Source organism: Xiphophorus couchianus, chromosome 15 (genome assembly GCF_001444195.1).
Source record: "Xiphophorus couchianus chromosome 15, X_couchianus-1.0, whole genome shotgun sequence".
NCBI lineage: Eukaryota > Metazoa > Chordata > Actinopteri > Cyprinodontiformes > Poeciliidae > Xiphophorus > Xiphophorus couchianus.
In genome coordinates this window covers 22,698,927-22,717,207 of record NC_040242.1, presented here as the reverse complement: position 1 = coordinate 22,717,207, position 18,281 = coordinate 22,698,927, and the positions used below count along the sequence as shown (strand labels likewise).

Here is an 18,281-nt window from a genome sequence, read left to right as displayed (position 1 = left end):
AAATGTGAAACATGATCAAAATCACTAAAATTGATCTAAAAGACCCACATTCACGTAAAAACACCTAGATATTTTACACAGAGAACTGGAATAAACATAAACATCTTTATTTAGTACTTCTATGTTGTAATCACAGAATTTCAAACAATCAAAGTCGATCAAAATAGTATTTTCTCTGCCTTTCATGAACAGTACATACATTTATGTTGTTTTTAAATGTGCTATTTCAAAACCATGTGCAAATATGTAAAACTGAAAAAATGCCAATCATTTCTCTCTCGTATACAGATTATAGCTACATTATATAACTTTTCTTAAATAAATCTATATCTATCACTAAGTTGTGACAATATGTTATGAGACAGATAATTTGTTGAAAAAAAGATTGATCTCCTTCACTTCCTCCCTGAGCGACTACTGCCATCTGCAGAAATACAAACCCCATTGAAATACGTGCACAAAAACATGACTGACTTTTATCAGTTCTAAGACCCTTTTGCTGGATCAGATGGTTTGTTTTTGACCAAGCAGTGTATTTCTCCAGTTAGCACTGGGAACATGGAGAAAAGGCAGAGGAGCTCAATATTTTCACAGCTTGTCGGTCTCATAACATACTGACACAACATAGTGACATAAATATATAAAAAAAACTATATAACTTTTACAAAGATATTTTTTTGTTTTAACAAAGTTACATACTGCATCTTTAACTCTGCTGTTGAATGGATGTAGCAACTTATACATAACATACATAATAAAGAAATCTGACATTTAGAGGCCCAACTGCATGCGTTTCAAAAATAAAATTATACAACTGGAAGCAGTTTCATAATACGCCAAAGCTTTAGAAAACGTCAATGGCAAAACTCGAGAACAAGGATAACCATGTAGTTGAACAGTGGTTGAAATAAAGTAGGTGATACATAAAATTAGTTTAAAGTAAGGTTTCATTGCACTTCAGAAAGATTAGAGACTGCAGCATTTTTGCACCTAAACGTGCACGATGGGGTCTCATTACAATGCCTCCTCGACTAAAAACCCTTTCCACTGGTGCAGAGGAGGCAGGGACGGATAGCACTTTCAAAGCCAAATTGTGCAGTTGAGGATATTTGGACTGGTTTTCTTCCCAGAAGGCAAGAGCATTGTCACTGTCACAGTCTCTTATATCATTAAAGTATCTGTTTAATTGTGTTGCAATACTTGAATTCTGGACAGAGGAGCTGTGCTTCTTATGTGCCTTGTAGCGTGACAGAAGTCGAGGGCATTTGGCTGGTGGCGAATGACTGGTTGGATCCACATTCATGGCTTCTGAGCACTTGTCATCTGTACTCTCCATGTTCTCCACCCCAAAGATCAATGTGTCTGAAAAACACAAACACAATGACTGTGTTAGTTTTCAAGAACTTTGAGTGTACAAAATAATGTTTATGACAAAAGTAAACTGATGAAAAGAAGACTATAAATTCCACTTTATGATTTAAGGCTTTATGTGCTACGAATTTAAGACATTTTAAGATTTATAATTTTGCAAATAAGACTTTTTTTTCAGCAAAGAAAAATGCATACCAACCTGTCAGTGTCTTCTTAAGTTCATCTCTGAACTTCTTCACCGATGCTGCATTACCTCCGTTGGTAACATCTAAATCCACCCAGCTTAAGCCAAACTGTGGATCCAGCATGGCAGCAAAGAAGTACACATCATGGTTAAAAGGTTCCTCTCTTCCACTGTCTTTGGCCATGTTTGTTTTTGTAAAGATTCCAGAAAATCTTTTCACCAGAGACTGCTGGAGGGCTCTGACCAACGGCCGGCACTGCATTCGGGTCTCCTCCATCTTGAGGAGGTGTGTGTTCAAGTCCAGTACAGTTGGAACCACCATACTAATAGTCACTGATCTTTCCCCTTGGGTCAGCTCTGTTGCTTCAGCAAATGGAGAAAGAACTATACATAGCTCCTTTAGCTGGTTCCACTCCCGCGCACTGAACACGACATCCTCATAGTCTTTGTTGCACATTTCACTGAGTGATTTGTGTTCTAGAGTTGTAAGGGCCTGTACTTGTTTAAATGTACTGTTCCAACGAGTTGTATTTGCAGCTGGAACACTTTTATTGGTGCCAAATGCAGCCTCAAACTTATCTTTAAATTGTGAGCTGCTATGTAAAAGGGTTGCGAACTTTGACGTTTTTGCTATGGTGCGAGAAATGGTCTTGACCTCCTTCATACCATCATGCACAACTAACTGGAGAGAGTGTGCAAAGCAGGAAAGACGTTCACCAGATGACCATGGTAAGTCAATGTCTTCCTCTGAATTAATGTCCTCCCACAAGTGCTCGTCATCTAAATTATCCTCTTCACTCTCACTGTCATCAGATTGCTGCTGGGGCATGTGTACTTTGAAAGCACATTTCATATTGGGTGCATTGTCTGTTATGATATAGCTAATTTTGTCACGAATACCATATTCCTCAGTGATCTCCTCAAAGGCAGACGCAATGTGCTCTCCAGTATGCCTCCCTGTAAAACGCCTACAGTCCAGCAGGTAGGATTCAAGTGCATAGCAATCTTTAGATTTGTAGCACACATGGGCAGTCACCCCAAGAAAGGAGCGTAGCCTGCGATCAGACCAAAGGTCAGTTGTTAATGACACAGACGACTGGGTCTTCAGTTTCTCCAAGACAGTTTCCTTGACTTTTCTGACCAATTCTGGAATTCGTCTCTCAGAAACTGTTTTTCTAGAGATTGGTGTGTATTTACTGTCCAGGACTTCAAGAAAGTGTTTAAAGTGTCCATTTTCCACGAGGGAGAGGGGCAGACAACATCCAATGATCAAATCTTGAACAATGGCTTCACTGATGGCTTGCTGCCTTGGCGATTGTGGGCTGTAGAGCTGCACTTTCTGTGTAAATAACGATATTGTTGGCTGTGTGACATCACTCTGTTGCCCTGCCTTGTATTCCAGGAACCTAATAAATAGGACATAGAAATCAGTTTATCTGATCATATGAACATCAATTACATAAGAAAACAACCTTAAAAATAAGTAGGAACTTTACAAATACATGTCAAATATGTGTAATGTAATGTTACTAGAAACGCATGTAGATAAACAAAATGCAAATCAATGGTATTTTGGCCATCACATTTTTGAAATGGATAAACAAGTAAGTTAAATGACTGATATGGTATGAACCATAGAGAGTGAACTGGTAAAAAGTTACTTATTGACCTGAAATTGTAAATGGCAACATAACAATGTGGTTTCTAAAAGTAATTTGCCTATATCCATACAAAGCAACTAATTTATTAATTTTTCATAAGGTGAGGCATATTAGTCTCTTCACTCTCTGCTTATATCTATAGACTAGTTCCCACAGCCAAACAACAGAGCATCACCTCCACGTCTTATCTTCAATGTCAGGAGCTATATCCAGCTCCTAAGGTCAATGTAACTTACATTGACCTTAGTTCATAATTATGAGACAGTGAATGAATTCATTCACTGTCTCATAATTGTTTTTCATGAGAAAGAAAAAATCTAACTTAGGAACAGGATGTTATTATATGTCCAGTCGACTCAGTCTCTCAAGGTTAACTGCATTTGCTTACTTCCCTTAATAATGTTAATTGTAGGACCAATGCAAGAAAATACAACTTATTTAAGGTTAAGCATATCAGGTTTGGCACATTAATAAATTATATATGATGGCTTTGGAGACATTGGGGTTACCCACCAGCACAAGCACATGCTGACAGAACCATTACGTTCTGTCATGGTTACGTTACAGAACGTAACCATTACGAACCATTAGGTTCTGTCATGGTTACTTATTGACAGAACCATTACGTTCTGTCATGGTTACGTTACAGAACGTAACCATTACGAACCATTACGTTCTGTCATGGTTACTTATTGACAGAACCATTACGAACCATTGTTCTGTCATGGTGACTTATTGACAGAACCATTACGAACCATTGTTCTGTCATGGTGACTTATTGACAGAACCATTACGAACCATTGTTCTGTCATGGTTACGTACGTCACCTTATTATGGTTATTAAACATAGGTAGAGACTTCCACATCAGTCTTCTCCTTCATGAGAAGTATTGAACAAGAACCAAAATATATTACGATTATCCATTCAGACTTTTATTTTTGCTCTGCTTCCACCTATGTGCTGCAATCCACTCATGAAGCCGACAGAAATACGGAGACATGTTCAGGAAAGCTGTAATTGAAACAGCGTTGTCCATGCACAACACGAATCAACACTTCTTTAAATTAAATCAGTAATGTCCGACATGTTTTCACAAACACTACTAGGTGACAACTTGTGCATCAAGCTAGGTGGCAAATAGCGGATAAGAAAGGAGAACATTCACCCTAAAAGATAAAGCACACATATATAACTTTAGCTAACTTAATATGTGTAGCTAATATTGAAATAAGAACTGTGTGATGGCCGGGTAGAATAATTTTGATACCGAGGAAATTGCTTACGTTAACTTGCTAGCTTTCCTAATATCACTTTTACACACAGCTTACCTTTCTTTGTGCTTTCTTTCAAGGTGTCGTCGATAAAAGTTGGACGTAGTCCCCACCGTCTCTGATAGTGAAGCACTGCAGAACTTACATTGCGCTGTATGCTTTTTTCTCAATGTTGCTTTACAAATGTATTGTTTGTGATTTAAATAGCCAAATTTTATAACCGATGATTTGGCCGACATCTTATCCCCTTCTCAGACAACCACTTGTAACTTTCAATCGAAGTGCTGCAGTCCGCGCTCAAGGTGAAAGGGGGTGGGGCGACAGCAGTTAAAAAAACAACAACATGCATTTACCAATGAGACGGGTTATTGCTTGGATTTGAATCAGGAGTGCATCCAATAAAAAGAAGGATCTTAAAGAAATTGATACTGATGATTTAGCGTTATTTTCACAGTTGTGGTCTTGACCGGTCTTGAAATAAAATACCGAGTCCTCAATGTCCGAGACCGAGACAAGACCGAGACCAAATGTGGTCGAGTCCGAGACAAGACCGAGACTATCAAAAAATGGTCTTAAGACCGGTCTCGAGACCAAGACCGTTTTCGAGTACTACAACACTGATATATATATATATATATACACACACACACATATATATATAACCTTAATAATGTCTAATTATATATATATATAGGCGTAACTTCACAGGTGTGGACATGTCCCCACCAATATTTCCTACAACGTTTTTTCTTTATGTGCCTGAATATACAGTATATAGTAAATGTGTGTATACATAGACAAACACAATTAACCACACTCCCTACCAGTGGGTGGAGGTAATGCACACCCTCAGTTTTCTTGCCAACCGCCAAAAACACAGGAAAAAGAAGAAGAAGAGAAGAAATCCACAACAAACCCCGGAAAGTTAACCTGCTGATGCTCAGTGACTGTCCGTGGAACTGGTGGGTCTCCGGCAGTATGATTATAAACTCTGTGATGCGAACAGTTTTCAATAACCCACATGCTCTATACTCAGGTCTATAAGACCTGTCTCACTGCATCTGTGAACTAAACAGCGCAAGAAAAAAAAGTTTTAATTGACGGGTTATAAAGATGGATAGCCGCGTAGTACGGCTGTTTTTACGGAGTTAATTTTCTGAACGTGCTTCTACCGGTCAGTGCGCGTCCAGTCTGACCAGGTGTCCTGCTTTAGTTTAGGTCATCAATTATCCACCGCAGAATTTGGCGCCTCGGGAGCGCGCACGGCGCAGGAAGGTTCTGAACGTTGCAGTCAAACAGAAACATTTAGCTATGAGAGCAAATCATATTTTATCGGACATGTTGAAACGAACACAAAGCCGTTTGCTTGTTGATAACTGCATATTGAATGTTGGTGTTTATATGCATCAAGTGATCATTGTCTTATGAAGCAAATGTTCTTGTGTTTATTTTAATAAGATTATGATGTTTTTTCTGCTGTAACATGTTAAGTGAAGAATAAAGTAACAAAACTAATGTTTGCCAAAGTTAAAACATCACTAGAGTAGATAGTCTATAAGATACCTTATAACCTTAATAATGTCTAATTTTATAATAAGGTGCCTCATTATTTTTACTGACTATTTAATGTAAGGCTCTCCACATGGCAAACGGAAATCTGCTTGGCTTTCAGATCTCAGCCACCACTATGTTTATTAGCCCAGAGGAGGAGGCCCTGATTGGTCGAGTGTTTGAAAACTATCTGACAGAGCATCACCATGGTGACATTCTTCAGCTCAGTACTGATGTAAATGAAGACACTCATCGCTCTGTTGTGGTTAACGCCATGACACTTTTTGAAGCCAATATGGAGGTACTGTTGACATGATTTACTGTTTCGTGATTAATAAGTGGGATTTCTTGCCTTATAAATAGTGATGAAAATAAAGAAAACCCATTGAATTAGAAAGGTGTGCCCAAACTTTTGGTCTGTACTGTACTTCCTTATGTGACATGCGATTCTGCTCACCTGACCAAAATTTGTTTTAAGATTTTCATTTACTACATTTTAAGCTCTGCAAACACGGCAAGTGCATCCAGAATGAAATACATGACTCTCTTTAGCTGCGGCCAACAACAGCTCAAGACTTTTGTTGACCTCTGCTACGTCTGCTAAAATGCCGAACGGCGGGCTGAAGTGTCAGTGATGTTTGAGAGCAACTTACTAAAGTCAGTGAAACTCCTACATCGGCAACACTGAAGTCGCAAACCCAGACAACATAAGCTAATGTCCAGGAATTTCCACAGTGTGGAGCAACAAAGGATGTTTCTGCTTTTTTATTCCGTTCAAAAAATTTGGTTTGTAGTTGCGAACCACGCAATGCTAAGTTCTCCTGCATTGCAAATTAACAGAATAAAAATGTTAATTTCAGTAAAGAAAAAAAATTGAAATTAATTTCACCTATTTACATCCTACTTAGGAATTAGGATTAGGACTACACTCCAGAAACAGAAAGCAGCTGCAACATGAGTTAGGAACAGAGTCAGGAGCAGAGCCCTGGGTGTTTCAGACTTGACTCAGACGCATTTCCTTAATTTACCACTAAAGCATTAAGCAGAGGTAATGGCCTTTATGTGAGTCTTGTTTGTAACAGAAGGACACGTTGAGTATCCAGTTCTGTCCAATTTGAATATAATGCATTTGGCTCTTATCCGCTGTGATTTTTGGGATGATCTGGTGCATTGGTCTTATCCACTTTCTGCCACTTGTTGATAGCTACTACTTATGCTTATATTTAATTTTTCTACACAGAAAAAACAGAAGTTGGTGATTAAAAAGAAAATCTCAAAATGTTACAGTGTTCTGTTTTCAGTAGCTTTTGAATAATTTAACTAAAGCTACTGAAGAGGCCTGTCTACACTGCAAAAACGACACCAGTATTAGTTTGAGAAACACCTTCCTGAGTCTGTAATGTTGAATTGGGTTAACATTCCTGTGATGTTTGTGGTATCCATGGAAACTGCACCAGAAATCTTAGTCCATCCTTCAGTGTCAGGGTTGATTTTGGTTTCAAAAAGAAACTTAGTACAAGCTGTGTGTCACATAGCTGACTAGCTCAAACAAGTACATGTGTCTTACCACGCTGCACTACACTGATATTAATCTGCCTTTTTTTAGGTTGGGGATTATTTCAATGCATATCCAAAAGATGTCTTGGCTGTATTTGATAAAGTATTACAGAAAAAAGCTTCAGAGTTAACAGATGAGGCTTCTCTCAAAGACAAAGGACAGGGAGCCGGTCAGAGAAGCCTGAGGCAGATATATCACACCCGCATCACAGGTAAGACATCCAGCTGCCGACCGAGCTCTGTTTGTTTTATGCTGTTTTGTTTTTCACTATTGTATGTGTTGTATTTTTTTTTTATCATTATTTATCAGTTGTAACAACATAAATGTTATTCATTCATTCTCTTATTGTTGGATTTATATTTCTGCATATTCAATGGTAGATCTTTAAAGCACTAAAAGTAGCGTAATGGAGAAGTTAAGTATTAAATTTTACTGATTCTTATTTCTGACAGTTTATAAAAAACGTGTAGTGTATTTTTTCCCAAATGCACTCATGAAAATTAGGATGTTCTTTGTTCTATTATAGTTTCCATGTCTTTTTGAACCCATTTAATCCCAGGTCTGCCAGTGTGTCCAGAACTAACCAGACACACCATTCCAAGATCCAGAGATGTGGGTCACTTTTTGTCTGTTACTGGTACGGTCATACGTACCAGTGTGGCTAAGGTAAGAAATCACATTTTAACTGTTCAGACATACAGTCCATCTAAAGATCCTCTGTTCTTGAATCCGGATGTCTGGTTTCTGTTTATGATTTAGTTCAGTAAACTGAGCTGCTGGTGCAACATTTGTCTGTCATTTCGTCTCCTAATCCAATTCAAAATGGTCTTGATTTTGGTAATCTGTTGAATCAGGCCTGGACAGAAATACCAACAGTTTTGTCCACGTGTGTGAAACAGTTCTCATAAGTAATGCATCCAGAACTGGAAAGTACACCACCCGTTGTTAAATATCAATAAACAAAAACCACAGAAAGAAGCTGAGCTTGGTCCTACAATAATAGGAAAAAGTTGTCGTTCATAGATGAATCGTCTCTCTTTGTCGCCTCCTGATTGAAGCAACGTCTGACATATGTCCAACTCTAAAACATTTGTAGGATTTACAAATATAGTAAGAGGAGTCACATAAATGTTTGTGTTTCTGCTGTTCTGTTTTTATTAGGTTCTGGAGTATGAACGTAATTACATGTGCACAAAGTGCCGGCATGTTTTCAAGGTGCAGGCTGATTTTGACCAGTTCTACACCTTCGTCCAGCCGGTGGGCTGCCCAAATCCTGCTGCCTGTAATTCCTTTAAATTCAGCTGTCTGTCTGGAGGGTCAGAGCCTGCTGCCTGCAGGGACTACCAGGAAATTAAGATACAAGAGCAAGTATGGAACATTTGCATATAACTCCTTCTCTTTATTTCTATTAAAATGAAGTTTAAAGTTTGTTAAAATAATAAGTTAGAAGTTTCTTTTAAATCTCCATGAGAAAATGAAATGACCTTCTCTTATAACAGGTTCAGAGGCTGTCAGTGGGCAGTATTCCTCGTTCATTAGTGGTAGTGCTGGAGGATGACCTGGTTGACAGCTGTAAATCAGGTATGAATCAGCAGCCAAAGTATTTGTAAAATACATGTAATAAAAGACTGACATTTTCTCCTAACAGCTTTTGAAATTCTCAGATTCAGTTCAAGAAACTGTTGAAATCTGCAGTATAGTTACATTACTTAGTGCTTTTGGCACTTCAATAAACCAAGAAAAATATTTATTCATTACCTTTTGCTTAATCTAGCGTTGGCTTCTTGCGGTAGCAGCCTTAAGAGAGGCCCACATTCACTTTCTGGCCCCAGCCGCTTGGTCCGGCTCCTCCAGGGGAATCCCTAATCGTTCTCAAGGCAGCTGAGAAACACAGTCCCTCCAGCGTGTCCTGGTTCTTCGTCTGACTCTCCTTCCTTTGGGATGTTGTCCCAGATACCTCACCAGGAAGGCTTCCAACTGGCATCCGAACCAGTGTCTGAGCCACCTCAGCTGGCTCCTCTCGGTGTGGAGGAGCAGCGGCTCCACTCTGAGCCCCTCCTGCATAGTTCACTAGTGTTATCTGAGCATTAGTTGCACACACTCCCTTCCACTGGTGCTGACTCTGTCTGATGACATCAGCTCAGTTGTTTGTAAGCCAGTTGCCCAAACCCCCAATGCTGTTATGAGGATACCCAGAAATCTGTCTTCTGCACTACAAGTGTTTCAAATGCTCGTCAACTTTGCAACCAAAATAACCCAATAAATGTGTGGATTATTATATTACATATTCAAGAAGAGAGTGAAGTATTTTTTTCATTAAAATAAAATATGTTTACAGGTGATGACATAACTGTTTATGGTGTAATGTATCTCCGCTGGAAGCCCCTTTATGATGGTTCCCCCTGCGATGTGGAGTTGGTCCTCAGAGCTAACAACATAGAAGCAAATAATCAGCAGGCTGCTGCTGCTCTGATGGTAAAAGATGTTCAGAAAGAATTTGAAGAGTTTTGGGACAGCTACAAGCAGAATCCACTGGCTGGTTAGTGTTTTTGCCCTTTGACAAAACATTTTTGCATTTCTTGTGGTAACTTGCATTTTGCAATTTGATTTTCTCATCTCTTTCTGTAGGTAGGAATGAGATATTGTTAAGCCTGTGTCCACAGGTTTTTGGCATGTATGTAATTAAGCTGGCTGTGGCGATGGTGCTGGCGGGTGGAGTCCAGAGAATAGACTCTTCTGGGACCAAAGTTAGAGGTATTTGTCTTCTTTGTTTGCCATAATCAGCATGTGAATGTGAATCGGAATGATTGATTTCATTGTAAAATGTCTGAGTTTCCCCATAAAGCCGTATTTCATTTCATTTTATTATTATTGACAACAATTTAAGCTAGAAGTCAATCAATTAATCAATCAAGTTTATTTGTATGTCACATGTCAGCGACACGGCAGTTCAAAGTGCTTTACATCATAAAAACACAAAAATAGCAAAATGTGATTGTGTGATGTCTCTTGTAATTTGTAGGAGAATGCCATTTGTTGCTGGTTGGTGATCCTGGTACAGGAAAATCTCAGTTTCTGAAATATGCAGCCAAGATAATATCCCGATCTGTACTTACAGCTGGAATTGGATCCACCAGTGCAGGTGAGCATTTTTCCACATCATAAGCAGTGTTTTCAATAAGCAGTGTTTTCAATAAGCAGTGTTTTCTATAAGCAGTGTTTTCAGTAAGCAGTGTTTTCTATAAGCAGTGTTTTCAGTAAGCAGTGTTTTCTATAAGCAGTGTTTTCTATAAGCAGTGTTTTCAATAAGCAGTGTTTTCAATAAGCAGTGTTTTCAATAAGCAGTGTTTTCAATAAGCAGTGTTTTCAATAAGCAGTGTTTTCTATAAGCAGTGTTTTCAGTAAGCAGTGTTTTCAATAAGCAGTGTTTTCTATAAGCAGTGTTTTCTATAAGCAGTGTTTTCTATAAGCAGTGTTTTCTATAAGCAGTGTTTTCTATAAGCAGTGTTTTCAGTAAGCAGTGTTTTCAATAAGCAGTGTTTTCTATAAGCAGTGTTTTCTATAAGCAGTGTTTTCAATAAGCAGTGTTTTCTATAAGCAGTGTTTTCAATAAGCAGTGTTTTCTATAAGCAGTGTTTTCTATAAGCAGTGTTTTCAATAAGCAGTGTTTTCTATAAGCAGTGTTTTCAATAAGCAGTGTTTTCTATAAGCAGTGTTTTCAATAAGCAGTGTTTTCAATAAGCAGTGTTTTCAGTAAGCAGTGTTTTCTATAAGCAGTGTTTTCAGTAAGCAGTGTTTTCTATAAGCAGTGTTTTCAGTAAGCAGTGTTTTCAATAAGCAGTGTTTTCAATAAGCAGTGTTTTCAATAAGCAGTGTTTTCAGTAAGCAGTGTTTTCAATAAGCAGTGTTTTCAATAAGCAGTGTTTTCAATAAGCAGTGTTTTCAATAAGCAGTGTTTTCAATAAGCAGTGTTTTCAATAAGCAGTGTTTTCAATAAGCAGTGTTTTCAGTAAGCAGTGTTTTCAGTAAGCAGTGTTTTCAGTAAGCAGTGTTTTCAGTAAGCAGTGTTTTCTATAAGCAGTGTTTTCAGTAAGCAGTGTTTTCTATAAGCAGTGTTTTCAATAAGCAGTGTTTTCAATAAGCAGTGTTTTCTATAAGCAGTGTTTTCTATAAGCAGTGTTTTCAATAAGCAGTGTTTTCAATAAGCAGTGTTTTCAATAAGCAGTGTTTTCTATAAGCAGTGTTTTCTATAAGCAGTGTTTTCAATAAGCAGTGTTTTCTATAAGCAGTGTTTTCTATAGGAGCTTTGGGAAGCTTGGGGCACCTGAGGATTATTCAAGATCAGCACTGAAACAAGTCATTTTTTACTGCTATAGTGCTATTATGGTTTTGGTTGTAAGAGTTTGTCCCGCAATTTTTGGGTTACCAGTTCAGTTCCCACTCTATCTGTCGTTGTGTCCTTTGGCAGCCTTCCTGCTGCTGGTCAGATGCCCTGGTGGTGCCAGTGTGTGGCAGCCTGGCCTGATTTGAGTTCATATTTAGTTTCCCTTTGGCATAAATAAAGTATTTCTGAATCCTGAAAATGATCACAGAAGGTCTACAAATACCTGTGAGTATTTGTGTATTTAATTGACACCCGCCAATTTCCACCCCTGATTGTGACCCGTTGGGTCTTGCAAAAGACAACTGGGATTTCTGTTTGTTGGAAGTACTCACAAAGTTTCATTGTTGAAATGAAGAGGTTATAGTTTGCCAATAACACAGTGGCTGACCTAAGTAGAACCTATTCAACTTTATGGCCTATTGAAAGCAAGCTTGTTTCTTTTGGTTGTGGGGAACCATTTTCCATTTGTCAGTGGAAAATGAATGCTGACTTCCAGTCACAGTAGACTGTGAAACACGGTGATTCATCTATTTTGATCTGGGAATCAAAATAGATCTTCCTGTTCTCTCTGTCTCGGTGAAGGTCTGACGGTTGCTGCAGTAAAGGATGGAGGTGACTGGCACCTGGAAGCTGGAGCGCTGGTCCTGTCTGATGGTGGTTTGTGCTGCATTGATGAATTCAGCAGCATCAAAGAACATGATCGAATCAGCATTCATGAAGCGATGGAGCAGCAGTCAATCAGCGTAGCCAAAGCTGGGTTTGTATATTTACACTCACTCAAATCTGCTCTCCTCCCTGCATGAAGTGTTCCTTCTTCCTTCTACATGAACATTTCCACTCTTTCTCACTGGGCTGACAGCAGCCAGTCTGACCTCTTCCCCTCTCTGTCCCTGGTCACATCTCTTATTATGTCCCGTCGATGACGACAAATCCCCTGAAGTGCTAATTCTCCCTCCTTCTCTGCTCCTGAATCTGCTCTAGCGGTTGAAGTTTGTGTGGAACACATATCTGCTACGCATTTTTCTGCAGCACAAGCCACCTGCTACTGTCTCTTCAGCAACTTCATACATTAACCCTCATTTGGTCAACTGCGGGGGCCAGTTTCCACCTTGATTATGTCCCGTTGCATCTTGCGGAAGAAACAAATTGGTATTTCTCAAAACGTTTGCAGGACCTTGAGAAGCTTTTGCAGAATCTAGCAAAAGTAAATCAGGATTCTTTTTTTCTTTTCTCCATGCGTTAATTAAACTGGAGTATAAATTAAGTTTGAATACGAATGATGCTATCATGGGATATGTGTAGATAAAATCTGTTTACACTTTTTGTTTTGATCTCTTGACTCGTAATCTTTCTACAGAATGGTGTGCAAGCTGAATACTCGAACCACCATTTTGGCAGCTACCAACCCCAAAGGACAGTATGATCCCAGTCAGCCTCTCTCTGTGAACGTGGCTCTGGCCAGTCCTTTGCTCAGCCGGTTCGACCTGGTTCTGGTTCTGCTGGACACCAGAAACGTTGAATGGGACTGTATCATCTCTTCTTTTATTCTTGAGGACCGAGGTAGTACTAAGGTTTTTTTTCTTTTTTCCCCATCTAGTTTTGAAATCATTTTTAGTTATCTTTGATGATATTCATGCTACATTTTTCCTTCTATTCTGACACACATTACGGGCAGCATCAGTACATGTCTCCCCATGATTTCTCAGGAACTCCATCTGATGCCAGTGGGCTCTGGTCCATGGAGAAAATGAAAACTTATTTCAGTGTGATTAAACAGCTGCAGCCTCAGGTGTCTGAAGAAGCCAACTGCATCCTGACTCGTTATTACCAGCTGCAGCGTCAACGAGACGGTCACAGTGCTGCCCGCACAACTATCCGCATGCTGGAGAGTCTGAGCAGACTTGCTGAAGGTCAGAACAGACTGAAGTCCAAAACAATTTCACTTTACATTATGATCATCAAAAGTTCAAACTCAGTGGACGGTCAGCGAAAACAGCATCTTTTACCTTTAGCTACTGAAATATGTGACATGATTAAAGATGCTTGCTGTGCCTCAGAAATGTAGTTGAACATAAAAGAAAGGGAAATCTGAAAAAATCTTTGAAAATATGCATGTTTCCAGATGGCATCATAGTGCTAGTAAAAGGGAAAATGATTTGTGAAACTCCTGCACATATTGACAGAGACCTGCTCCTTTCTTAAACTTTCCACAGCACATGCCCGGCTCATGTACAGAGAGACTGTTACTGTCGAAGATGCCGTTACAGCCGTGTCAGTCATGGAGTGCTCCATGCAGGTAAGGAGAACCCAGATTGACCCATTTTACTGTATAAGTGATGATCCTTATCCTTATCAGTATTTTCTGTTAAATGGCTGTAGTGTCTTCAGTTTATATACTTTGCTGTCCAACACGAGGCTGTGTGAAAAAAAGACACATTGGGTGAACTTGGGGACACTATTATGCATGTCTTTGTTATATTGCTCATCTACAGGTAATTTATCTATACTCAGTTACTTCATAATGAAAGTTGTAGATATCAATGTGTGTATTTTTATTTATGTATTGGAGTTTGTGTCAGTGTTTGGATAGGTGTCTTTATACAGGTAACAAGTTCAAACAAGTGACTTTAAGACGAGTAGTAAGGCAAGAGTTTAAAGAAAAACTAACAGATCTGTGAGAGCTGGAGTTCTTATTACTTATGTCATTCAATAAAATGCATATTAATTACTTAAAAGCCATACAATGTTTTTTATTATTATTATTAATTTATGGATTTTAGTTTCACATTTGAAGAGCAGTTGATAAAAATGTCAGTCTTTTACCTGCTTTGCAAGTGGAAAGCCTGAAAAAGTGGCACAGTATCAAATACTTGTTCTCCCTACTGCAGAAATCAAAAAAGACTTTGAACTTTTGTAGTTTAGTTAGTTGATTGTTTTTGTTTATTTATAGTTATACAATATTATAACGATAAAGTTTTCACAAAAAAGGGGGAAAATGGGATGGTGATTGGGTCACATGATGTGGCTGAGTCTTGATTTGGCTCAAGAAATGGAAATATGTGTGGCTGGTTGTCAGTAATGTCCATTTGAAATGATTTCAGAATTTCAAACTCATTAAAACCTGAAAACTTTCTTCAACAACGAAAGTTATTCACAATGATTTGGATCATGCAACACCTGATGTTTGGGAAATCAGTGAAGGTGAGATTATATTCTCATGTCTAAAATCCAAGTTTCAAGTAAACAGAAAGGACTTGTCTTATTATAAAAGACGGCATGTTGCCTGCTAAGAAAGATCAGACTGGTTCTGAGCAGTTATTAAATGGTTTTGTTCTGGTGATGTCATGAGTTCATGCCAGAATGAAACCCCCAGGATGCAGTGGGCTCAAACTATTAAGAGTTTGAGCTGCTTAATCTTAGAAAATCTAGTGATGGCAATAATGTTGGTAAATATTATCATTTGGAGCATATGACTTTATTCCTCTCTTTCTCATGTGTTCTTCCATCACTGTGACCTTTAGCAGTTTGGCCAGTGTAATTCATGTCTGGTGTGACCATTTCCTGCAGTAACACTCTGTCCTCTGGAATATATTAGCCAAAAACTAGTGCACTCAAGCATGGATATTGCAGACACTAATGTTGCAATGACTGTGCTCCCATCTTGTATTGTCTTGTTTTATTTTTCAGTCCTGTAGCAGTCATTAACCATCTGGTGCATCTTTCCTTTAGGGTGGTGCTTTGCTGGGAAATGTAAACGCTTTGCTAACAACGTTCCCCACCGACCCCCTCCAGCAGTATCAAACCCAGTGTCAGATGCTCCTGGAGGGACTGAACCTGCCTGAGCTTCTTCAAAGTGAGATGGAGCGGCTGGCCAGGTGAGCAACTCTAGAATCTCAACACTTCTTATTTTATTCATGTGCACATTTTTAGTGCTTAAGATTTACTGCTGACATGATGGTTTAGTTACACACCAAAAAAGTTGAGCATTAGGCGCCCAATAGGAGCCACCCAAAAATAAGTGGCTGAATGATGACAGGAGCTGCTATAGCAACCAACCAACAAAGACTAAAGGGCTGCAAAGAATTCTCCTGTTGGTGCCCTAGACTAGACTATTTTTCATGCTCCTTTGGGTCATCCAGTCATTTTACCATTTTACAAACACATAGCCCCCTCACTTCTGAGCTGATGGTTGGGCCCCTTTTTGTGTGTGTGTGTGTGTGTGTGTGTGTGATTATTCACATTTCATAATATATTTGACTTGTATGTGATCTCCTGTGTGAACTGCAAACAACCTGAAAGTGTCCTGCTAGAGCAGTAGAGGGCGCAATAACTTCACACGCAGTGCAGCTCAGTTTTTGTGGAAGTAAATATGGATGATGATGGTGGAGTCGATCTTGGGATTTTAAAGTTCGGGACTCCACCTGTCTCTGTATGGTGTGACTCGAACCCAAGCAGTAAGGAGAGGGTGAGGGAGGAGCAGGAACAAATGAAATAGTAATACACAACCGAGGGAGCAAATGTTGTACTTAATATTCTTTGCTATGCAGGTAAATTAGTAAAGAATCTTTCATATTAGAAAATGATATTACTAGCTATAAGTTTTAAAAAGTGAATAGTAAATTGTGAAAGTTACTTTTTAAGTTCTGGGTGCTTAACTTTGTAAGTTTATTTAAAAACGGCTGAACTGAATGAACCTGTGATTATGCTAGATAAATTAGATAATATATCTGTTCATGGTGTTACCTGTAATACTGTATATCTTCTCTTATGCAGTGAACAGTGCAATTAGCAAACCCATATTTGTATATCATAATAAAATTCATTTTTGTGGATGCTGTGTCTTTGCTAGGCTAAGGAGCAACACCCCAGAGTCTGGTATGTGTGACCCGTCTCTTTCTACAGACCAGCATCAAGATCTACATGGTCCAGACTCAGAAACCTCCAGTGACCTAAAGAGTTGTGTAACAGTGAAGAGTTGTTTGGACCGGCTTCTTGCCACGAGTCCCTCACTGTCCCCAGATGATGTCATCGTACCCATCATTACATCAACCCAAGGAAACATAAATACTGCACCAAACAATAGCTGGTCAGTATCATCAGCACTAAGAGCAGGACAAAGTGGAGTTGTGGAAAAAGAACAGAGACGCCTGCCTGAGAAGAAGAACAATGTTTTGCTAAATGAGAAGAAGGCGGCCGAAGATGGAAAATTGACAGACCTGCACACAAAACTGTCGGCTTTTATTTTCAAACCCAGAGGTAGGAAACAACCTGACCACAGTGGTAATGAAGCAGAAACATTAGGAGAAAAAAGGATAAATATGCAGACGCCAGCTAGACATGATGACTTGATTAGCCAAATGCCACAAGCAAAGAAAAAGAAACGAATGGAAAAGCTAAATAATGGACATTCACAACACTGCACAACCAAACCTACACCAGCTCAGACTAACCTGGAAATAGTTCCTCATAAAACAGAAACTGCTAAGTGCGAACTAAAGCAGTCGGACCTTACTCATGTTCCAAACCAACATGCAAAACCTGCAAGCAATAGTGAGGTGAACATGAGGAAAAGGAAGTGCTTTAATCTGGACCCACCACTAAATACTGATGGATCTAAGCCGTTCCTTTCAGGTTTGTCTTTCTCTGGTCTTACTGACTTTTCTAGTGATGTCCTTGATACTGACTGGGACCAAGAAGTTTCAAAAACCACCAAAGCCTGAGATCAAAGAATGTCTGCATAAATAGTACAGTGAGGACCTGAATTTAATTATTTGTCTTAAAAACTTCTTGGTACAAAAACTCTTAAAAGTGAAAAAGAGGAATTGTACATGTTTTGTTTTTTGTGTTTAAAATTTTGAGCAGAGGCTGATCAGTCTCCTTCATATGAGAAAGTGTCTGTAAAAAATAATGAAAAAGAAAAAAACTGTTTTCTAGTGAACTTTCTTCTTGGATTTCTGCTTTTGACCGATGAGGAAGTGAAATGTTGCTTAACAAGGTTGCTCTAATCAAATATAAAAATTGGGATACAATGTGGTTTGGACAGCCTTGTTTGATTTTCATTTAGACATTTTAATTTTTCATAACTCCAATAAGGATGTGAAAGTCATGTCTGTGCCTTTTCGGCTTCATATCTGCTTCTTACTCCAGGTCAAGGAAGCAAAACCTTTTTATTGCATTGATGCAAAAATAAAGTCAACTGACATCAGCAGGCAAATGGTAAAAAAGCATGAATGATCTTTAAATCCCAGTTCCTGATTTTGTCCTCGTCACACTGAAGTGATATGAAGGCACCAACTGCAA

General features: G+C 38.9%; 2 protein-coding genes across 2 annotated transcripts; one reads left to right on the top strand and one right to left on the bottom strand.

The window, feature by feature from the left end:
* Nucleotides 1-267: 267 nt before the first annotated feature.
* Nucleotides 268-3,733, bottom strand: LOC114158149 (uncharacterized). Its single transcript, XM_028039435.1, has 2 exons — nt 1,571-3,733; nt 268-1,362 (listed from the first exon to the last, which is right to left on the bottom strand). Exons 1-2 carry the CDS (start codon nt 2,406-2,408, stop codon nt 935-937), a joined length of 1,266 nt encoding a protein of 421 aa, XP_027895236.1. The 5' UTR covers nt 2,409-3,733; the 3' UTR covers nt 268-934.
* Nucleotides 3,734-5,379: 1,646 nt separating this feature from the next.
* Nucleotides 5,380-18,189, top strand: mcm9 (minichromosome maintenance 9 homologous recombination repair factor). Its single transcript, XM_028040841.1, has 15 exons — nt 5,380-5,450; nt 6,161-6,340; nt 7,646-7,808; nt 8,157-8,263; nt 8,759-8,965; nt 9,097-9,178; nt 9,936-10,136; nt 10,226-10,351; nt 10,620-10,739; nt 12,564-12,738; nt 13,339-13,541; nt 13,688-13,891; nt 14,195-14,277; nt 15,711-15,856; nt 16,831-18,189. Exons 2-15 carry the CDS (start codon nt 6,176-6,178, stop codon nt 17,699-17,701), a joined length of 2,853 nt encoding a protein of 950 aa, XP_027896642.1. The 5' UTR covers nt 5,380-5,450; nt 6,161-6,175; the 3' UTR covers nt 17,702-18,189.
* Nucleotides 18,190-18,281: the final 92 nt, after the last annotated feature.